The following is a 23,855-nucleotide window of genomic DNA, read 5'->3' as shown; positions in this document are numbered from 1 at the left end:
CTGCTCAGGGAAGTGGTGAAGTCACCCACTGTCCTTGGAGATACTTAAAAAGATGTGACACTTGGGGACACGCTTTAGTGGTGGACTGGCAGTGCTGGGTTAATGGTTGGACTTGGTGACTTCAGAGGTCCCCTACAGCCTAAACAATTCTACGATTGTTTCCTCTGGCATAACAGCAGCCGAGCCCTCCTCCTCCCTTGTGCAGCTCATTCCTGTAACCAAATCCTTTGCCAAGCCAGAGTGCTCAGGAGGAAGATGGTGCTTACTGGAAAAACCCAGGTGGTTTGAGAGCGTTTTTACTCAAGGAGATCATTGATGTTGTTTGGAATGCTGCCATAAGTTAGCAGCCTTGGGAAAAGGGACTGCCCAGCTGGGGACTCTTTGGACCATCTCAGTTACACCTCTTTTAGGATTTTAGTTTCACAGCACCAGGCCTAGGAAGAGGTTGGTCAATGGAAGCTGTTTCTGCTGGAGTCAACAGATTTGGGACCCGCACAGCAATGAAAAAAATGATTTTCATTCAGCTGGAGGCAGAAAAATTATGTTGGCAAGCAGAGTGAGGCTTCAATTCAACAGGTAAGGAACCAACAGGGTGTTTGCAAGAGGCTGTTACTGGCTCAGTAACAAGCAAAAGGCAGATTCTTAGGATCAATCCTGCAGTAACCCATGGAGAGAGCAGCAAATGCAGCTTTCAAGTCTCTACCACCTTTGTCTCACTGCACTCAGCACCACAGGGGCACTGCACGCTCCCGGCCACTCCCCAAGGACAAGGACCAACATCCCCAGCACTGACTGAGGAGCTCCAGGATGGCCAGGAGTGCAGGCTGCCATGCAAGCTCCCCACTGGGGGAACTGGAGGGGATAAATCCCATCTGGCCAGGCTCTGCAGTGGGTCCAAACTGCTGCAGAGCAGTGGGCAGCTGCAACAGTGGGTGCGGGCAGGAGCAGCCACAGCTCTCAGGTCCCTTGGGGATGCTGTGCTGAGCCAGGCAGCGCATGTGGATACAGGTAAGCAGCCCTGCAGGAAGGAAAGGGGAATAGGACATCGCTTCCAAGTGCTGCTTGAAGGATTGGGATGTGGCACACAGGAGGAGGCCAAGAGAAGTGGCCTTGACTCCAGCCAGAAGTGGAGGAAAAGGTGTGTGGGGTTGATGCAGCGTGTGGGAGAAAATGGGAATGAGAGGAATGAATGATAGGATCAGAGCAGGGAGCCAGAGCTGCCCTGCTCCACGGCTTTCAGCGTACACCCTTGCCCTCGGCCTGCTGGCGTTTTCTGGCTCACACAAACAGTGTCTGCTGAGGTGCTTTCCTTGCCAGTTCTGCTCCAGGCAGTGGCTGGGAGGAGAGGTGGGAGCCTTGGTCCAGGGTGGTCCCGGGAAAATTGGATTTACTAATCCAGGTGTGCACATTCTGTCTCGGGGAGTTGGCAGTTTTGGCAGGTGTTCAAACCGATTCCCACCTCTCTGGTGGGATGGAAGGCAGGCACAGGAAAGAACAGCTCCCCATCCAAGCCCAGGCCCGATTCTGGAGGGCACTGTGGTGAGGAGGCTGGATGCCAGCACAATACTGATGCACCAATCATTAAAACACAGGAAGAGTTGCATGAGCTGGACTTTGGTGAAGGCAGGGAAACAGGACTTGGAGGAGACAGTCAGCAATAATGCAACTGGGCCTTGTTAAAAGCCTTGAGCACATGAGGATCATACTTGCAGGGTTAATCCCACTCTCCTAAAAAAATGGTGTGAGGGCTGAATTGAGCCCAATGAAGTATAAGGCAAATCCTGTACACTTGCAAGACCAGGAGCAGAGGGAACAGCTGTGCTCAGAAAGTGGCAGGAACTCTTTGAACAGCACCACACCCAGGTCTATGGCTGCAGCTTTTGTGATGGTCATATTGCTTTTAAGGGAGGCAGGAGAGATGGGGGAGTGTGGGTTTGGTGTGGTTTTCTGTTGACAGAAATGCAGGCACTGTACGTTTCCAGTAAAGAAGGGCCCCAAGTCCTTTTTGCTGAACTGTTCTTGGTGCCACAGGATTTTCTCCTCCCACACCACCAGAGCTGTATCGGCAGGGAAGCCCTGGGACAATTTGCATTCATTAATTTACTGCAGAGAGCAGTGTTTCACCATTCTCAGGGCACAGTGACCCCAGAGGCCCGTTTGGCTCAGCCCTGACTCCCCCACCTGCCAGGAGACAGGAGCCAGCAGAGCAGCACAGCCAGGCTCCCTCCCTGTGGGCAGCTGGTGAAAGAAAAGGGACAAGCTGAATTTTCCCCGTGTTTGCAGTGTATTGGTGCAGCCCTGGAGGCATCTGCTGTGTTTGTTTCGGGTATGGGCTCCTCCCCACGGTTGTTCTGCCTCCTGCTAGGAGAGGGAATGCTGCATTCTTGTGCTGTTGATTTATGATCCCAATTCCCTCTCACTGCACTCATTTTCTTTCTCAAAAGTACATTCTGCAAAGCTTGAGAAAAAAACCCACATGACAATTGAAAGCAGTTTCTACGGAAGAGTTTCCTGCAGGAATCCTGCCGTGGCCTTCAGTTTACATGCTAGGCAATGTCATGTGAAAAAGATGGCTTTACCCTGATGGTGTCCCTTAAATCATAATAGAAGCTGGGACATTTATAGCTCAGCCTGTGCACAGCATCTGGAATCCCCTGCCCCTTCACTGTCATGCAAGGCTGTATCCCTAGAGAAGACCAAAGTGCTGCAACCTCTGTCCATTCCCACACCTCCTGGAATGCTTATCTTTATAAAACCACATCAAACTGTACAGTAAGCCACATGCAGAACGTTTATTTTGCCAGACCATCTTCAGAAATACAGCAAATGCCTCAATGGATGGGTCTTCCTGTTCCACTGTTCTGCTGCATCAAGTTTTCCATGTCTCTCCTATTACAGTGGATCTTGTGATTCACTTTATTCCCCCCTCCTTTTAACCAGGCTAAATTTGTGCAAGGTGGCCTGAGGCTACAGGGCTGATGCCTGCACAGCTTCTCCTCCCACACTGTGCAGAGTGTTTTGTTCTGTATTTTTGTATTTGCAACTTTCCCTTTTACTGACTAGCTATGAATACCATGAGAATTGCTCCAGATCCCCAGTCCCTGATGGGATCATCCTTACAGAGTCCTCACCAAAACTGGTCACCACTCTCTGACTCCTGCCAGATGTTGCAGCATTTACAGAGGCTGCCTGACTCCAGCAGTCCCGTGGTTCAGCAACCTGGAGACCAGCAGTGGTTTGGTACAGCTCTTTTTCCTCTCTCCAGCTGTTATTTACTCCCCAGTGGAATACAGGGGTATCCAGCCTCCTTTCTCCTCCCTCTTCCCTCCCTGTAAATTCCTTTTCCTGTACCCTGCCCCAGCCTAACCCACAAAACAAAGACCCGATGCAGAATCCTTACAGGAATGCATTAATGAGCACCATTTTTGACCAGCTGCTGGTTTGTGTAGGAGAGGCACTATGGCTGGGATTAGCCAAACCACACCTGAGCTTTACAGACCCAGCACAAGGAAAAGATGATCCACAGGGAGAAATGATGGCAGCAGGGAGAGATCAGCCCGCTACCACCGCAGCACTGAGGGCCAGTACTGCTGTTGGCAGTGTAAGCTGGAGCCATCAATGAATGAGCATTTTGGATGTGGTGGCGTGGCTGTGCCCGCCCCTCCAAAATGCGGTGCTTGGCGTAAATGTCCCTTTATGCACTAAGGCCACAGCCCTCGGGAATTCTGACACGTGAGTGCTGGAGAGCTGAGCAAGCCTTGAGCTCTGTGGCAGATGCACTGTGCCTGTCTGAGCCAACATCTGGAGCTGGAGCACCCCCGTGCCTGCAAACACGGCAAAGCCAGCACACAGCAAAGCCAGCATCCTTTCTGTGTAGCCCTTGAAGCTGGAGAGCCAGAGGGACTAACACTGTTCCAAGCAAAAGCAGATTCTTTCCAGAATTGCTCTTTGCAGTGATAAAAGCAGGAAGCAGTCAGCCCGAAGAGGAACACTTCTGGAAAATGCATCAGCCCCACCATGCCCGTGTCACCCTGCTATCACCTAGGTTTGTGCCAGACACTGCCTGCTTGTCAGAAACCACCCTGCTGAGGTCAGGGGCGCCTCTTCTTTCTCCAAGGACTAATAATGTAAAAAGATGATCTGAGTGTTTTTGTTCAGCTCCTGTGCTTTATTAATAGCAGTGCTAATGCAGGAAGCCCCTGGGCCTTAAACCACTAAAGAAATCAGTAGGACACACTTGTCTGTGGATGGTCTCAACTCAAAATTTTCCACTTATTGACTATTTTTTCATTTAATGTTATTGAAGCAAGGAAATACCACCAAAAGCCCAGGTGCAGATTTTTATTTGTCTGTGCCAGGAAAACAAACAAGGAATGCTAACACTGCTTTCTCATTCAAGCTTCTCTAAATAATCAGAACAGAAAAATTAGCTAATGAAGTCCAAAGCAAGTTGGGGAGGGAGTGGAGGTAGCTGCCACACCAAAATGTACACAGAATGATTCCAGGACAACACTGCTGGCAGGCAGCAGAAGGGACAGCCCAAAGGAGAGAGAGGGTTTTCCATTCAGGGTGCCCTGAAAAAGTAAATATAATGTACTTCCCTTTCCCTCACCATGCTCCAAACTCAAATCATAGAGGGGAAGGGAAACCCACCTCACTCATCTTCTGTCCTAGGAGGCTGTGGGATCCTTGTGGAAGCCTTGTCCAACTTCACGTGCAACTGTGGCAGGGTGAGTGCTGTCAGCTGCACTTGGTTCAGCAGCTATCCCACTCAGAGCTGTGCTGGGGGTTCCAGCAGGAGAATCTTCCTCTCTCTTGGTGGCAGATGTCTCCTGATGCTGTGCCAGATCAGCCAGAGCCCTCTCTGTGCCCCCGTGGATAATCCGATGAGCAGCGTAGATGTGTTTTCTTTGGGACTGCCTCACTGTGCAAAAAAAAGAGGTAAGGCTTTTACTTGGAAATGTACAGCAAAGTGTTCTCTGTAGGGGAGAAGGGAGGAGTAGCTTTTAGCAATCCTGCAGCTGTGGAAAACTCTCTCATGAAAAAAAATCATGCCCTTCTAACTCTGGCTGAAAGCGTTCTACTGCCATCTAATAGCAGCAACCAACTTTGCATTTCACTTCGAAGACTGGCCCCCACAGTGGGAAGCACAGCCAAAGCGTTCTCCTTTCTAGCTTTGGGAACAACTGGCCAGGATATATTATCAGGCTTTAAAATAACTTCTCCTTCAGTGTCTGTTAATTGCAGCAAGACTCTGGAAGAATCCAGCTGATATCTGCCATCTCCTGTGCCAGGATTTGACCTGCACTGAGAAACTCTTACTGAGTTCCAAGTAAGACTTGGAGCCACAGCTGACACATGAAGTTCCCTGCCCACCTTATCACCTCCCCTCAGCTACTGCAGGATTGTCTCCTTTCATCCAAAGTAATCTGCATATATTTCCAACCCACCACCTGGAAATAATTACCCAAGCCTAAGTGTTCACCCTACAGCTCTCTTTATTGCTCTTCACTATTCCTTGTTCGCCTTTTCCCTCTTTATTTCACTCACAGGGACTGAAGGACCGTGTGTCTTATGGAGGGTGTGAGGAATGATGCAGGAACAAGGCATGGCTCTCATCCTGTCACTTCCCTACACAAGTCCAAGACTTTGCCCTGTTCCAAGGCTGAGCTGCACTTTGTGAATCTGAAGCAGTGGTGTCCTGCACGCTGGCACACAGTTCTGCTGTCCCTGTCTCAGTCACTCAGCGTTACCAACCCACCCTGTTTATGTTTATCCATCTCCCAGGTCCACTTTGTCAACAGTGAATGCAACTGGATCTCACTTGCATTTGAAAAGCTGACCTCCATCAGCCAGCCCTCATTCCCAGGAGAGGCTTCTCTACCCAAGGCATTTTGGCTTCAATCCTGTTTGCATCAACTGCATCAGCTATACTGGGAATACTCCCCTGGAATTGCTGCAGTCCCTTTCTCCATCCACAGTGAATTCCATCTAAAGGACAGAGTGCTGAAACTGGCAAGTGACTGTCCTTTTCCAAGCGAGGTTTTTCATATCAGCACAGTGACTTCTACTTCCACTGAGACAGGGCTCAGAATTGATGTGCAGAGGTTTTTCAGGGTGAGCCAGTATTGGATAATCAAAATGATTATGCATCAAAATGCAACAAAATGAGGAGGAAAAAAAATCCCAAACTAGGTAATGGCAAAACAGGTGTTTAAGGGGAAGCTAAAGTGTAGGCAAAACTGAGCTGCAGCCCTCAAATCGTTGCTCTACAAATGGATTTGGTCCTTTGACAGGCCAGATAACTGTGCTCTTAGATCACTTCCTGATAGCTTCAAGGAAGGTGAATGCTCAAGCATGGGCCAGGCTGCTAAAACACAGTTTCATAATGAATAATTTGGCTCACTGTAGGGAAAGCTTTAAAAGACATCACAGAAATACAATACACTAATGTGTTTTTGAGATCTAATGCCATTCTTTGATACTATTTCCTTTGGATTTCCATGGAATAGTTAATGATTCTGCTTCCCTGAAAGTATCACTCTGCAGGACGTTTACAGCAGGGTGTGTTCATCAGAGTGTACATCAGGTAGAATTCAGCTGTCTTAAGTGAATGGAGCTCCCTCCACCCCATGCAGCAATAGCAGAAGAGAGTATGAGCCAGGTCTCTTCCTGACATTTGATTTCTGCCATCACAAGAATATTGTGACAAATTTATCCTGATCACATTAGAAGGAGCTCTCTTACTAAACTGCCTGCTGCTCTATTCCACCAGCATCCACTTTAATTTTTAATTTGGTCTAGCTCTGCTTTCCAGGCAAACTCACGGTAGCTATCACAGATTCTGAAGATTTTTTTTCTTCTGTTGTTTGAGAGTGCATCTGAGGTGCTTTGTTCATCAGCTGCTGCTGCATTTAAGCCCAGTATGTATTTTGGGGGCCTAGGTGTATGTCCTCAGTATGTCCAGAATCCTAAGCCATCTCCAGGTCTTCTTTCTGCTCTCCTTTCTGAGACAGGCGAACCTGTGTGTGTTAGAGCCTGGGCTGCAGGCTTCACTGACTACCATTACATCACCTGCTCTGGAAGGCTGGCAGAAGCAGTGCTAGAGTGAAGGGAGCTGATTTAAGCTTGTGCAGAAATGCCAGCTGCAGAGCAGGTCCTGTTGTTGTGGCAATACACACGATAGGAAGAAGAAAGTTTGCACAATTCAGAGACCACAAACTGCGTACTCAGGGCTTGTGCTCTCATTCACAATGCAATAAAAGAGGCAATGAACTAAGTGCCTTTGTTCTCAAGGCAGAGAAGAGCACTGCAGCAAGGACTCTTTCAAGCTGTATTGTGATGCAGTTGCTTTGCTTAGGTCATATTCACTTTCTGCGGGTGACTGCTTTAGTAAAGATCTTCCACCTGTGCTGGTCAGTGGAAACATCCCAGTCAGGAACAGCCACTTACTCATGACATTACTTATTGTAATACACAGCTTTCCTGTGTTTATCCCCTGTAGATGACAGATGCTATTCTATTTTTGTTAAACAGAAACATCCTTTACTACTGCAAGGTTGTCTCCTTAAAACATGATGCCACTACAGCCAACCTAAAAACTTTACCTCTTGCTCTCAGCCCACAGGGGAGGAGAGGGAAGCATAGGAAAGTGTATAACCTTCCTTCTATATATGACACATATTTAAGTAATTTGCTTGTTAAAGTCTCCTTTAGTTTTAGAAATTGCCATATAGTAACACAACTCACAGCTGTGCTACTTAAAGATTTTTAGCAGTTTGGTTCTGAATGTGCAATGGGCTGCTTCTTTTCATGCAGTTTTATTGTTGCAGATACACCAAATTTATCATAGCAAGCCAGGTTGGAAGGTACCTCAAGGATTATTTGATCTAAACTTTCTTGGCAAAAGCATATGCCAGATCTTACAGCAGGTCTGAATTTCAGTCACCATTTAAAAAGACTAAAGCTCATGAGAAACTGGAGAAAAAAGAATGAAAGAGCTTAACTTTCTACCTGCAGAGTGCCAAAAAGGAATCTCAGGGAACTGAGACAACTCTTGGCTGCATCATTCCTTTCAGGGAGCTAGAATAAGGAGAGTGAACCAGTTCACAAAGAAAATAAAGTTACTGAACTCCTTACCTCTTTCTCTCATAAAGTTTTTCTCAGCTTCTGGGATCAGGAAATTATAAACCAGCTCTGCTACAATCTCTTCTGACTGTAGGCGAGTTCGACTGCAGGACAGATGCACAGTGGTATTAGTACTTAAATTTTCTCTCCAGACCATCTCTGCAAAAACAGGTCTCCCTTGTAAATATCCTCACTCTTTCCAAGGGAGTGTATTGTCACGGCAGCAGTTGTCAGCTGGGTCTATCTTTATCCTACAAATAGGTGACAGTGTGACTATTCCCCTTTGCACTGCCAGTGTGTTCAACAGTGCCTTGGAAAGCAGGATCACCCTACATGCCTTATTCTCAAAGGTACTGAGAAGCTCAGTTCCCTCTGATGACAAACTGAGTTAGGCACACGGATATCACTGAGGGTTTGTGTCTTTGTCAATTTAGTCTTTGGTCCATTGCTGAGTTTGCTAAATTCCTCCCTTTTGTGACTCTGCACTTGGCTGGCCCCCATGCTCTTTTCCATGCCAGTGTTTGGTGGGTTCCCAGTTGGCTCAGGGGCTGCATGCGTTATGTACGCTTCATTCCCCCAAGGACTCCAACGTTCTGCTTGTATTCATCCAGATACAAAATACACAGCTGCTCTACCATAGGAGAGTCACTGTGTCATTGGGATTTTTATGGCTCAATACCAAAAAAGAGCATAGAAACTGAAACGGAGGTTTGGCAGGTCCTAAGAAGTATTCACTGCTGATACCCCAGCCAAACACAGACTGTGGTGTTCTCAACAACTTACTTTACTCCAAGTGCCTTGTCAGGCAGCCATCAATATGAGTGACCTCCATGGAAATTGGCAGCTCCTTAAAGAACAGCCACCCCAGAATGAAAGGCTGTGTATAGCTGTATCTTTTAGGATCTCTTTCAAATGGATTTTCTGTAGTAGTGTAAATAAATGAAAAGATCGGTATGAATGGGTATTGCTTTAGGCAGTTCCCAGATTCACTTAAAGCTCAGTCACAGCCTCACGCTGGTGTGGAGAAATCTAAAAAGGGTGATTCACAGATCACACAAGTGATTTGCAAAGGGAACCTGGCACATGTTGTATGGAAATAAGGCTCTGATGGATTTATAAGTGTGTAGCAGGTAGGAGCAGCGTGGTTCCCATACAGCAGCCACACTAATGAAGTGACCACGAGCAGCAGTGCTCTGCCCTTCCCATGGCTTGGGTGATGCACACAGCCACAGATGCACATGGTCAGGCAGGTTCTAAGCTGCTGTGAACAGCCCCTCACGTGCTGTTTAATAACCTACCGACTCTCCATTTCGTAAGCAATGTCATTGATTTCTACAGCCCTTTTCTGAATCTCTTCCCTGGCTTGCTCTTCAGCTGCCCTCTCCATGCTGCTCAGGATAACATCTTCCAAGTAGGTGTCAATAGTTCTGTCCTGAACATCCACCACCTAGAACAAAACACCAAGATATTGTTCCTCTGCCTATTGCTGTGCCAGGAACATAGTGGAAGATTTCCAGAGAAGCATGAGCAACAGATTTTCACAAGACTCTTTGTTTCAGGCAGGCCAACCTGAGATTTGTTTTCAGAGATGCTTTCTGGAAAAATTTATTTTCTAGTAATTCTTTCTGAGAACTGATTGAACAAGTGCAGGTGAAAGAAAACCAATTCACAGATCCAATTCTGGTGCAGCAGGTTAGTCCTGTGAATGCAATGGCAGTTGCTCCCTCAGTTCTCATGGTCTCCTGAGCAACAATTGCCAAGTAATAATCATGGATATTGACTTCAGTAAATAAATCAGCTTTCATTCGAGCAAACCCTAAAGGAGAAAGTTCCATCAAGCCAGTCAAAAACCAAGATAAAATTATTGGTTTCTTTATAATAGTTGTAGAGCCTAGATTCTAGAAACGGGTGTTGCTCATCTGCTAATCTGCAGGGCATAAGCTTGATGGCACCTTGGCCTTACCTGCTTACCACTCAGAAATACATAAAAGATGAGAAGCTAAAATTTAAAAAAAATAAACATGATGCCAGACCCTTTTGGTATTAACCACCTCCCACAAGGTTTGAAAATTATTGGTTTAGTCAATTAGACTCCCACTCATGTCTTTCAACAGGGAGAAATATGCTTCATGCAGTCAAGAGCTAGGAAATAGGAATGGGACTATAAAATAGTTATGGAATATGGTAAGTCAGTATTTTTTTCTTGATTTCAAGGTTATTTTATCTATTATTGTTACTTCAAAGTGTTGTACCTCTTGTTATTTGCAGTCCACTTGGGCCGGGAGGGAGGGGCAAAATCTTTCCAAACCCTTGCTTAAAAGCATCCTTCCTAGAAAAGCACATACCAGTTCTGCTGGGCAGAACAAGTGCTGACAAAACATTATTCCTAGAGGTGATCTAGGTACATCTGTTCTCCATAGGTGTTTACTGGAGAAATTGAGAAACCTCCACCCATTCATGACAGGCCTAACAGGACTGTGTGTAGGGGTATTCAGATCATCCTTCGTTTAATGGACATGGCTCTCTCAGGAAGCAATCACCCTCTCTTCGCGAAGCTTTCCCCCTCAATTTTAGAACTAGCCATCACCAAAGTCAGCACTGAAGCAGCTCCCATCCATCTGGACCTTCCCACAAGAAGGCAGTTCCTACAAACTGCCTACAGTCCCAGCAGTCTCCCTCTCTTGCCTGTCTGAAAAGCTCATCTTCCTCCTGCCGCCGGCTCTCCTCCAGCTGCCGCCGTCCGCTCTCCTCTGCCTCCCGCATCCGCCTCTGCCTCTCAGCCAGCATGAGCAAAGCATGGATCTTCTGCTCTTCTTGCAGCCTCACCAGCTCTTTGGACAGAAAATCAAGCATGTTCGCCAGTGCCCTTCCTTCTACCGTGGCCAAGTCTCTTTCCAGTGCTGACAGCTTTCAAAAGAAAAATGCAAAGAATTGTGTTACAAACCCCAGGAATCTTGTATGAAGTCCCAGGACTACCACAGGCATGTGAGACAGCTCTGCAGCATCCACTCAGACCAGCCACGGGACAGTCCCAGGAGTTTGGCACTCTTCATGTGTTACATGCCCTGACTGGTTTCTGCACAGTGCAACCATGAGTACCTGCAGCTTCAGGCACTGAACCTAAAATTGTACAAGTTACTAACTGCTGACAAATTCAAATTGACAGTAATTATATGAAGTTTGCAGAAGTGCAAATGAGACCTCAAAATTCCGGGTAATGGAAAATCAGAAAGTCTGTGACAGAGCTGAGACAAGATTCCAGGTGTTCAGCATTACTGTGCCATTCACTCCTTGTTCCAGGCACATCCTGTTCTATGGGCTGGGTATGTGTGATTGCACTACAGAAAGAGACAAGATCTATGGGGAGTTCATTATCTCCAGAACGGACTCTAAAGCCACAGGCCTTGGCAGGAGGGAATGTCTGGAACTGGCTGGGATGCTGTGTTCTGTTGAAATAAACAGGCAATTACAGAATAGATCTAAACATAAAAGTTGAAGTGGAGCTGAAATATCCCAGACAAGTAATAATAAATCAGCTTTCTTATACAGCTGTGCCATTTGCCCAGGCAGTGTTTCAAAGGAAGTGGGATTGTCAATGTTGCACACATCTAGAAGTGACAGCACTTAGCCCACAGGTGTTTCAGATGGAAGATGGAGATGCAGTAACTGCACCACCCCACAGGGAGGGATAACATGGAACTAAAGTGCTCCCTCCTCTTCATTGCTTCAGGTGCTGTATATAAAACTAGTGTGAAATGGAGGAAAACAACTCAGCAACACTCTTGTATTAGACTTTTGTTATATATGAGTCCAAAATTTTCAGGTCCTCATCTTTGACTGTTTTATGTGGAGTTTCCATCCTCTTTAGGCAGGAAGCATTTATTTTACACTAAAATGGTCCAAAACCTGAAAAAAACCTGTGACCACCAAATCCTATAGAACTGAGAGTCATCCGTGACTTTCTGAAACACACACATAGAAAACTCCTGCACATGCATTCCAGAGAGTTTTGAAGTTCAACATGTTTGAAAACCTGAGCCCTGGACTGTGAACTTTCAGAGACAGTTAAAAAAAAAAGTGAGAGGAGACAGATACCAGCAGAGGGGGATAGTGGCTCTCCACAAAGGAAATTCTGAGATCAGAGGTCAGTATCTTTAACATTTGCTCTCTCTCCTCTATGAATGTCATTATGGTGCTTGAATTGCTTTCTCCTTCACTTTCACCTGGGCTTCCTGAAGAAATGGAGCACTGCAAATTTATAATGCCTAAGGCTTTTATTTTTCTCTAAATTCCTCAGCAGAAATATTCTGTGTTCCTGCATTCCACACCTGGGCTTCCTGTGCATGAGGGAGTATCTGGAAATGCTAAATGGTAAATGATAAAGCACAGTCACCTGATTCAGTTTTTACTGAGATTTAAGGGGAAATTTTGTTGCTGCCCAATCAGCAGGAAACAGTGGTGTGGCTTTACCTCTACCAGGTCAACTTGCCAGTGGATGCTGTTATTGCAATATGGAAGCTGCCAAATTGCCTCACAGCTGGTCATTGAAAAAAACAGCAGAGTAGTAAAAATTACAAGAAAACTTGCAGGAATGTGATAGATACTACATTCTCTGAAATGTAGTGAACTCTGGACAAAACTTCTTTATGATCCACTCCTGACCAGCATCTGCCATTTCACTCACTTTCCTCTGGAAGGCTGGGGCACTGTAAGGAAACAGGATGGGAATTTGCATCCCTGGCTCTCACTAGATCCTTGGCAGAGAATGGAGCCCAAAATTTCTTTGCTCTGCATACAGTGGCAGGTACCTCAATGTGTCACCATTGCTAAGGTTCTAGAAATCTTGAGCCCAGCAGGATTTACAAAATAAGTTGGCTTTGGCTGCCTTTGTGAGGTTTTATGTGTGAGGAGGAGCCTGAGAGGGTGCCAAGCTAGAAAAGGGACAGGAAAATGACAGAGCAGTAACAAACACTCAGGAAAACATCCAACAGATGTGAGTGACAAGCGTGTATTGTGATACCAGGTCACAGTACCAGTTAAATGGATTGAAATGTGGGAAAACTGAGGGTCATCTGGCACTGCAGTTTGTTCAAAGCCCTGTAAATATAAATAAGTGCTCTGTCTGCAAACAAAGCAAACACAGGCTGCATAGCAGCTGTGGTCAGGGTGCCTCAGTCTGTTTCTGAGATTCCCCAGAGCCTCCAGAGCAGTGAGAGAGCAATTTTAGCCCCTCAGGCATTCAGTACATGGCCAGTGCAATTATTGCTATTGGGGTGCCTTCTACGCTGTGGGTAACAGAAAACATAAAAAATTAAATGTGAAAGTGTTGTGGTACTGCAAGCACAGCGTGTCTGGTCAGGATAGAGCTGTGAACCTTCCCATCTATGCAAGCAAACCTGCTTCATTTGTGAGTCACGCTGTCGCTGTAAAGACAGTGTCATTTGCTTCTGTGCCTTCAAGAGCAGCTGTCCATCCTCCTGCAGCGCGTGAGTGGTGCGCAGCTCTTGGATCAGATCCAGGTGCCTCTCCTTCCCTTCAAATATCTTTAAAATAAAGGTGAACAACTGAGCGTATTAAATGGAGAATATAGAGCAACATATTTTTGCCAGCAAAACACACCCTTCTTCTCCAAGTTGCAAGGTCAGCTGTGACAAGACTTAGTTCTCTTTAAAAAATTTGTGCTTGCATTTAGGCAAACCCTATAGCTGTAGATCTGCTACTTTTTTTAATTTTATATTTTAAATTTTTTATTATTATTATTATTCTGTTTGGTTTCACCCAAACTCAAACCACTAGAATGTGGAACACCACCACCTATGTCAAAAGGGTAATGGTCTTCTGCACACTCTCTTATATCAGCCTCAATGTCAAAGCTTCACAGTGTTTCAACATCTCGTGTCCTCTGACCTTCATTTTGAGGGAGCCCAGCAACAGCGCAAAGCCATAAACTGGTGGGGAGGTTGCTGAAACTGCTGCCATCCCTGGAATGGGGTTATGTGGCCCAGCCCTCCCTGACACTGTTTTACTTTCAATCCCACTCTCTTCTAACAGGACTTCCAAGAGCAAAAAAAGATCACTTCAACCCTGCTCGTGTCATTCTCAAAATCAGTAATGTATTTCTGATCCAGCAGTAACTGGATGAAGATTCCTAAAATGGTGGGACATTTCATGCTCTGAAAGTCAACAATCCTTCAGTGGCCCCAACCATGCTTCTCACAGATCACACAACTGGAGAACACTTTGGAACTCTATACTCCACCTTAAGCCACTTCCACAATATCCTATGGTTTGCTAAAGCTCAGGGTCCTGCATGGGAACACTTCAAAACATTAAATAGCTACTGCAAGAGAGTATCAATTGTACTTTCTGGGGCACAAAACCAAACCTTCAAGACTGGTTTGATCACAAGTGAGAGACTTGATTAATATCACACCCACGAGGCATGGTGGCTACTGAATTACTTTTTAGTTAGACCCACTTCTGTTCCCCTGAAAGCAGAATGATGGGTCCTGCACATCATGGTGGTAGGCTTCAGCTGCTCCTCATCTGGGGTCCAGCTCACCACCAGTGGAAACCAGAAAGATGGTATGAAAAGCAAGCTGCCCTCCTGGGATGTGGGAGGTTTCTTGTGCCTGGGACCTTGCCATAATCATAGCAGAATGTACTCACGGTCCAGATCTAGTCTGGAATTTGCCATTTGAGTAATTCCACTGCAAAGAGCCTCACTACCCCTGATTAGTGCAGGAAGAAAGATTGCAAACACCCTTTGCAATCAGTCATTCCCACCACCATTCTGAAGACTGACATAAACAAAGAGACAGAATACCATGTTCTGAAGAGCCCTGCCTCGGAGCAGCTTCTGCAAACAAATCACTGCTAGGTCTATTTCCTCTTCCTCCTGCCAAAACATAACAAATATCAACACAATCATCAACTATTTCTTTGGAGACTGGGATTTCTGTAGATTATCTGTCTAAATGTTAAACAGTCTAACTCATATCCTGTCTTTTCTTCGTTGTTTCTGAACACCATTCTTCTATTTTCCAGGGAAAGGAAGGTGAGTCAGAATAACATGTACTTTCATGTTTTACAAGGGATTGGGAAGAAAGGTTGTATAATTAGATTCTATTTGAAATTTTAGAGGGTCTTTAGAGATGAGAACCTAATGATAAGGGGATGTTGATGGAGAAAATTACTGTATGCATTTTAAGTACTATTTGTAGCTTGACTGAATCTAAGTTTGCAAAAAAAGCATCAGCTACATTAATTTAACAAGTCGAGACACTAAGAGGACAGAATATGTCCAAGAGAGCTGTTAACCATAAAAAAAGGGTTTTAAATTAAAAGGGAACATTTACAATTTTTCTTTTGATATTTATTCCAGTGGTGATCTTTATCAGAGTAACTCAGTAAATTTAAGACTCATAAAGTGATAGTTTAGAAGTAAAATCAGCCTCAGTCCATTGTGATTTGTCTCTTTGAGAACTATACTGGCCTAGCCTTGTGTGATTGATACCAACTTGGAAGAATGATGGAGTGTGGTAGGAAAGGGAACATGACCACACAAGGTAAAATAGGGCTTATTTTAAATAGAGGAAGTAGACAAAGCACAGATGGCAGCATTTTTTCTAGGTGAAGGGTTTTCTAGTTTGGAGTTGACAGTAGGAAAAGAAAAAAGTTCATTGGGCGCCTGGGAAAGATAAAAAGAAATCTTAAAATTGGAAGCACGTTTTTTTTAATAAAGAACCTATGAGGTCTGCATTGACATGTGGTATTTAAGAAGTGCTGGAAAAGCAGGGAAGAGTGTGGGATGAGAGAAGTTGTGTGGGCTTGAATCTTAGTTATCTGTTTTTTCTTAGGTGATGAAGATTGAGTTTTCCAAATGCAAAAGGAAGCATTCCTGCCTTTCCACACCACCACCCAGGAGGAGCAAAGCAGAACTAGCAAGAGGACTTGTGATTTGGTATGTTCTTCTTCTCTGGAAAGAAGGAATGAATTTCCAGTCCTAGAGAGCTGAACTCTACCACATCACCTGGCTACAGTGTGAAATCCCTTCAGGACAGTTTTGGAGATGGTGATGGCACACATACTGGTAAGCCAAACTGCTTGGTGTGATATTAAGTAAGATTAGGTTTGAATTATTATGAGGAGCATTTTTCTGTACTTCTGGTTTTTTATGCTGCAAATGATGCCTTAGCAAGCGTAATCATCAGCTTGTCCATCTGCCTGCTACAGACCAGCAGGAAAGAATGAGGGGAGATGAAAAGCCTATCATGCCCTACAGGAAAAAAAGAAAAATTAAGGGTATAGAAGAATCTAGGAGATGGCTGCAAACTAGAGGAGGCTGGAAGAAAGTTATAAAGTAATGAAGGAATTCAGAGGTGCTCTGTGAGCTTGCTGTGGCTATTAAGTCCTTTAGGAATAACCAGGAGAGAGAAGCTGAGGATGCTTGCAGTAGTGCCTCCATTCTCTCCACTTTCTTCTGGCACAGTTTCTTTCCAAGACCCTCAGTTCCAGTGGGAAGCATTTAGCAGCTGGGACTCATATGGGTGTGTGGCAGGAAGAGAAGCATTAACAATAGAGAAGAGCCTTGTTTTCACTGCTCCTCACAGCCACCTGATAGGAGAAACCTTACTTAGATTTGGCAAGGCAGGAGATGTTAGTGCTGCTCTTCAGTGGCTCAAGTGGCCTGATTTTACAGATGGAGCTTCACTGGAGAGCTCCATCTTTTATGTGTTCACACATAAAAATTCTTGAAAATAAACCAAATGTTGATAAAATTCATGAAGATGGAATTCTACTGTATTGGAACTTTTTAAAAAACACCCAACTATAATCTGTGAACACACTCAAGAATGACTACAAGTGGTAGAAAATTTTTTCTGATTTCTTTACATGTTACCTCAAAGTACTTAAAAACCTGCCAAACTGGTAAGCCTAAACAGTGTAAACCCACCACTGCAAAACAGTATCTAATGCTTAGAAGCTGGTAAAGCTGTGGAAAGCTCTCCCCAAGGAGATAAAAAATTCTTGTTCCAGTCATCTTAAAATAGACTGCATAAAACATAGAATATCATACTGCACAAAGGAACACAGCAGCATGGATGATTTAATAAGACTTTCTATCTTCACTTTCATGGTTGTGTTACTCTTAAATTCACAAGTTTAAATGGTAATTCTGTCTGATTCTTAGTAAATAATGAAAATGGTATTAGCAAGAAGACAAAACAGTCCATTGGGGCGAACAGCTCTTAAGTATGTTACTTTAAGAAAGGAAAGGAAGTTGCAGCTCCCCTAAAAAGTAATTTTTTCCTACAGCATATCACAGCCCCCATGACACATCATTACTGCTGTTTCAATCTCTGCAGGAGAATCATTATCTGTGAACCAGTGCATGTTCATCAAACACTGCATCCCGCATGATGACAAGAGCTTCACTCCAGAAAATTAATGAAGTGCACTCTCAGTGCTAAGCAGCCAATGTCTCTCTGACTTCAATAAGTCTAAACTTAATTGCCTCACTGGATTATGATAGTGTTGTCAGATCAGAAGGTTGGAAGCTACTGAATAACAGTGATAATAATAATGATAATAATAACAATGATGAAGATTATGATGATGCCTTTTTGTCCCCCAAGAACAAAGGAATAACACGTCTAGTAATTTTGGTCTTTATAAAACAAAGTTTACTTCAAGATTGGGACAACAGATACTGTAAATTATTTTCAAATCTTTGGCTGCTAGTATCCTTATAGAATAGAGACTAGGAGAGTCTTAAGAAATAATGATGAATATTTTTAACATGGATGCACGCAAAAAGGATAAAGCTCCCTTCTTTCATTCCTTGGGCATTCCTTTAACAACTGTGTAGGAAACAATCAGAGATCAACGGGGAAAAAAGTGCTAAAACCAGCTCACTTACAACTGATGGTTTTTCCAGGATTAGAGTGGGTGGCTTAGGAACAGGGCTTTCTACTTTTTCACAGACAGGAGGAGGCTTCTTTGGCTCCTTGGCTTTATTCTTCTTCTCCAGTAGTGCCTGCAAAAGACATCCAATTTAATAAGAACATTCTTGGGTAGACAGAACAATATAACAAGGCCAGTGCTCTAGATGCTGACTGTTGCTGACTACATTGACTACAGGGAGCTGAAAGCTTTGCAGGCTTGTGGCTTCTATTTCTTACTGCAGATCAACTGAAAAACTGAGTATGGTTAGTAGATGAGGTTATAGGTTGGTCAGAAGACATTGATGGGAATGTCAAAATCCTATGTAAGAAGGAAGCAGGAGTCATTTTACTGTATTTACTAATAAGTCATCAGCACTTGTGAGACAACTAAAATTAATCTAAAATGGGTATGAACTTCATCTCTAATTCCCAAGTAATTAATTTTCTAGGAATGCTATAACTCTTTGCCTTTAGCAATAGGTAATGCTTGTTACTGTGGCTTAGAAATGTTGTGCAGTCGGGAGGTGTTTTATGAAGGGCTCATTTGAAGAGGGTATTGTCACTGTTCTGTGACAGTGGAATGTCTTTGTATGATAAGCTACTACTGCACAAGATTGAACCAAATGACACCTTCCTAGCAAAATATGTTTTGGAACTCTGCTCTGCTCATCTACAACTGCCCAGCAGCCCCGTGGCATACACAGCAACAGTACAGGTGGACTGGGGGCAAAAGAGAAACTGTCTTGCCCAAAAACTTCCTTCTACCAAGAAAATGCAAAAGCCCATCAGGAGTGGGTTTATCTTGCTTGCAGCTGATTGGTGGCAGATGCCACACTTCATCAGCAGACTAGAGTGGAAGTGCCACCACATCCTCAGCTCTTTCAAGACATTTTCAAACTGTTTAAAAAGCCCAAGTCCTGCCAATTTCCCACCACCAGCCCCTTAGAACTAGATATGCAGATAAGCATGACAATGCTTGCCTGCTGCAGGACATGACACTTTGTCTTGCACAGAAAGGGAAGGGAGTATATCCATTTAAAGCTCCTTCAAAACTATAATCCTACTACTGTATGGGTTGGAGTTTAGTCTTTATTGTTAAAAGATCATATTTCAGCAAGGGAAAGTGTGCATTTTCCTTTTTTCACTCTCTCTCTTTCAAATGTTCAAATACAGTATTTCACCAGGGAGGGAAATCAAAAGAGAAACTTTAGAAAAAAAGTTCAATGCTGAATTTAGCTCTCCAGTAACAGGAAAGTGATGGTATTGGCACAGAATTTAATTGTGAAATTAATGAAGTTTTGAAACTCCAGTAGTCATTGTACAAAAACCCTTCTTGCATGTAGGATCTGGTCTTTCAGGTTAGGATAATGAATTGCTCCAGAAAAGGAGAGAGGTTTCTAGGTGGAGGGGATAAAATACTTTCCTACTGAAAGCTTCTTAAATGGTCCGTGTTAATAATGGAAGAATCAGAGCCTATAAACTGCTTTTCAGCCATGTGAAATGGTTACAGCTCAAAAAAAGTTGAGAGATTTTCTGAACTGTGTTTTGTATGTGAAGACCTTAGAGCTCTCCAGCATGAAGATTATAACAGAGATTTATAAGGAGATTTGCATGGCAGGGCAAGGGAAGCAGAAAGAAAAAGCTGCTGAAGTTGTGACTCTCTTGAAAACAATGGCTACTATGTTTATTAGTACAATCTCGCATTCATAAGAATTTTCCTAATAAAACTGTGGCCTCCAAAAAATGTTTCCTGCTAACCAGAATAACAAAATACAATCAGACTAACAACTTTTAAAGACAGAAAAATCCATTATTAATTTGGACAGGAGGGAATCCTTATTAATGTAGATTTGAGATATGCTGCAGTTCTTAGAAGTGGCTTTACGTTTTCATGTCAGCACTATCTAGTACCTGCTTGACTATCTTTACTAAGTGAAAAAAAAGCTTACTATTTGCCTTCTCTAATTTGATGCTTTAAATTATTTTAACATTTTAACATAAGAAAAAAAAAGAAAATATAGGGATTTTGCCTAAACTGGTTCTGCCCAGCTTAACAAGTTCTCATTTTTGGAAACAGAAATACCAGGACTCAAGAATGACTACAAAAATACTTGATTTTAAAAGATAAAAGTGCTAAATTTCTGAGCAACATATACCAAATGTTACTGTCTACATATCATACTCCAATTTTCCTGATACAGACTACATTCTTTCATTCAGGTAGCAGGTTCAGAGTCAAGGTAGGATCTGACTGGATTGCACAGTGAAAGAACAAAAGTCATCTCTTCCATTCTCCTGGCAAATGCAGTGAACAGCAAATGGCACTCATGCTTTTCACCATACACCTTGGCTTCTCAGCCAGCTTCTGAAAGAAGCAGGACTCTTGACAGGATAAGGGCTTAAGAAGCAACTCTCCATTCTAAGAAAGCATTCAATCCATTCTTTAGATTCCTGCCTTATCTTCTCTGTGATCCTCTCCATTCCACAAGATTCTAGGTATTTTTTGTGTACAGCACAAAGTATGCAGTCGTGGTTCTCCTTCTTCCTTTTTGCTCACAAATGATAATTGTGGGATTACAGAATCACAGAATCAATAAAGTTGGAAAAGATCTCTCAGATCACTGAGTCAAACCTATAACTGAACACTACCATGGCAGGCAGACCATGGCACTGAGTCTGTCTTTTTTTTCATGTCCAGTGTCTTTCTTTAAACACTTCCAGGGACCGTGACTCCACCACTCCCTAAGCAGCCCATTCCAATGTCTAATCTGTGAAGAAATTCCTCCTAATTCCAATCTAAACCTCCCGTGGTGCAGTTTAAGACTGTGCCCTCTTGTCCTGTCACTGGCTGCCTGGGAGAAGAGGCCAACCTCCACCTCAGGTAGGATCACTGAGGACAGGCTGCCAACTTGTTTAGCAATGCAGCGTGGCTGCTGCATCCTGGCTGATCAAGACTGACATAAAAGCTCCCAGAGCCTGTCTGAGCATGAGCCAACCAACACTGTGTGGAGATCTGGTCTTGAAGAAATAACTGCTTAAACAGCCTTTCCTATGCTTTGAAGTTGGCAGAGATTTTCTCCAGAGACATTCTTGGCTCCTCTACTTCTCTACCTCTTTCCAGCAACTGGATGAAGGAAAACAGACATGGTGAGAATTGCACTTAATGCTGAGGTGAGAAATTTCTGGTTCTGACCTCATCTTGATACAATACTTTAAACCACCTGATGCTTCATCCCTGATGCTTCAGGGTCTGCCTGAAGTCACGTATTGTTCCGCACTGGGATGTGTTCTACCACCTCCTGCACTCCTTGGTGTATTCACTTACCTAGCTGCATTTACTCCCTGCAGTAGTTACCTGTATTGGGATGTTACATCCTTAATGCCTTGGATTTTCATACTAGGCTGCCTATATAATGGCTCACTTGCACTCCTTAAAGCACTGTCAGCTGTGCTGGCTAGGAACTATCTTTCTCTGTCCTTTTACTGACCTGGCTTAAGATAAAGATTTTTGTTTTTTACTGTATATTTTCTTTTTTCACTCCTGTTTCTGTCATGTTTTCTTATTTTAGACAATTATTCAAAGACTACTGAGTGTACATAATACTTCTGCAAAAGGTTTCAGGAGGGTCCTAAAAAAGTTTGCTTCTAAAATCACTTCTTTTTGGCTTAGTTTAGTGTCTGAAAGAAGCAGCTCTCATTCCTAGGAGGACACAGATCCTTTTTCTAGTTACTTGGATTATTGCTTATCCCTTCTAAAAAGCTTTAAGCTTAGGAATACCCTCAATATGGCAAACAAAAAGGAATATAATGAGGAGAACTCATCCATATTTCCTTGTGTTTGGCCAGAGATGCAAGCCTTGGCAACCTGCTTTATTAAAACTAATTACTTCTGAGGCCAGTATCTAGCATTTCTCCTATATTTGTCATTTGCTGCTAGATAGTCCAGAAAAATTTTAAAAAATCATTGTAGAGCTAGATCTCCATGTACTCTCTGAATTTTCTAGGATTCCACTTTATTTCTAGGATTATGGGAGAGAATGTATGGATTAAGTGTGCTAGGAGAGCATTAAAATAAAGCTTTAGAATAGAAAACTGATCTGGCTACTGAGCTATAGAAATAAGGCAAAGCAACACAGTGCCCTTGTAAGATGATCCCTAATTACCTGCTTTAAACTTCTTTTCTACTGTGTGTGATGGGAGGTTTGTTGGCACAATTGGGACTGCTTATTCCAAGTGGTCAGAATGCTCCTCTCAGGGAGGATTGTCCTAAATTCTATTAATGCAAGTACTCTGCATGCTTTACTGCTCTGTTTTTGACAGCTCCAGCAGCATTTGAGCTGGACTTGTCAGCAAGGCTCTGCTAAGCCAGAACATGCTACAGCCATTGAACTTCAGAAGCAAAAGCTTCTGATGGAAGAAGTGACCAGGAACAGCAGCCTAGAGCTCAAGAGCTAATTGGAGCAGTCATTTCTTGATTCTCTGAACAGAGAGTTTGTTTAAATGTAACAGTGGAGGCAGTCTGGGTGTTTCACAGTGTCAGTACTTTCTGCTTGTCTGGACCAACCAGTCTGGTGTCTTTTTCTGTATATCTAAAGCAGCAGTTAAATTTTGCATAATGGATTTTTTTAATAATTTTTCCCTGCAAAGAAAATGGTTTGTGATTTTAAAAGAATATACATTTGGCATTTTTGTGGTGGGGAAATGAGTATTATTTATGTTAGCCTCTCAGTTGCTATAAAACAATGCCGACCAAGGGATCTACACTGATTTAAGAAAGAAAATGTGCAGAATTGTCTGCATTTGTTCTGCATTCCATCTCCCTTTGTCCACCAGTTTTTCTTTGAAGAGACATTATTGTGTGAGCAGCCAGCATTTGGCTGCTCACACTTCTTTTCTGTGGCTACAGTTTAGACACTTCACCACAGTCTTTCAAACCATGAGGAGTATTTTAAACAAATAGAATACAAGTGCTGTAACTGGAATTCAGCTCCAAAAGCTTGAACTAACGTTCTGCTGACAAAGAGAACTGTGTTATGATGCAGATTACACAATTACTTTTTAAATTTTATGCAAACCATCCAAACTCAAACCCCTTCAACACTTCTGTGTCTTTAAAACTAGGAGTTTTGTCCTTACTCTTCAGCAATTCCTGTAGCACTCAAGATTTCATTTGAAAAGTTTCTTTCTGGATAATAATGAGATGCAATATCTCATCTTTACAAGATCCAGCAGAATTTAAATTTGGGATAATATGATTGATTTTTCAGAGCAAGATTTCACTTTAAAATTCAGCAATAGCAGGTTACTGTCTGCTTTGAAATTATTATTACATTACACCAAGACAAAAGAGGTATATGTACATACATACATATATATATATAAACATAAGTGAAACTTGCCAAACTTTACAAATTAGAGTCACTATTTTCCAAAGATACAGCAGCCAGCCGAGAATACTCCTTATTCTACAGGAAGGTAACCCTCAACAGCATCACAAGACGTGTACTTAAAAGTACATGTAATTTACAAATATTGTGATTGAAGATGCAAATGAGGCACTTCTTTCTTCAGTGGTTAATTGCATATATGGACACCTCATCTGCATGAACAGTTGTGATAAATTAAGATATGCAAAATGCTATTAGCTTGTTTGCAAATCAGATGCTGTTCTTAGGGAGTAACAGTGATATGCATCCACCATGGTGACCTGATTTTATGAGTGGGGTCATTTTAATCATGCTTTGCTACAGATGTTTTTACAATATGTACTTAAAATTTACT

General features: G+C 43.3%; 1 protein-coding gene across 3 annotated transcripts in view; it reads right to left on the bottom strand.

Moving 5' to 3' along the window:
* Positions 1-4,328: 4,328 nt before the first annotated feature.
* The window catches only part of CFAP91 (cilia and flagella associated protein 91), a 31,549-nt gene continuing 12,022 nt past the window's right edge, over positions 4,329-23,855 (bottom strand). For all 3 annotated transcript variants that reach the window (XM_041464097.1, XM_041464095.1, XM_041464096.1), the window contains exons 11-18: positions 18,050-18,166; positions 14,954-15,025; positions 13,524-13,670; positions 10,813-11,034; positions 9,426-9,574; positions 8,140-8,231; positions 4,654-4,924; positions 4,329-4,574 (exon numbers count right to left, since the gene is read on the bottom strand). In XM_041464097.1, coding sequence (XP_041320031.1) covers positions 4,671-4,924; positions 8,140-8,231; positions 9,426-9,574; positions 10,813-11,034; positions 13,524-13,670; positions 14,954-15,025; positions 18,050-18,166 — 1,053 coding nt within the window. In that variant the 3' untranslated portion in view covers positions 4,329-4,574; positions 4,654-4,670. The remainder of the gene's footprint in view (positions 4,575-4,653; positions 4,925-8,139; positions 8,232-9,425; positions 9,575-10,812; positions 11,035-13,523; positions 13,671-14,953; positions 15,026-18,049; positions 18,167-23,855) is intronic.

The sequence above is a fragment of the Pyrgilauda ruficollis genome, unplaced genomic scaffold (assembly GCF_017590135.1).
Source record: "Pyrgilauda ruficollis isolate IOZ18807 unplaced genomic scaffold, ASM1759013v1 scaffold17, whole genome shotgun sequence".
NCBI classification, from domain to species: Eukaryota; Metazoa; Chordata; class Aves; order Passeriformes; family Passeridae; genus Pyrgilauda; species Pyrgilauda ruficollis.
This window is presented reverse-complemented; position numbering and strand designations above follow the sequence as displayed.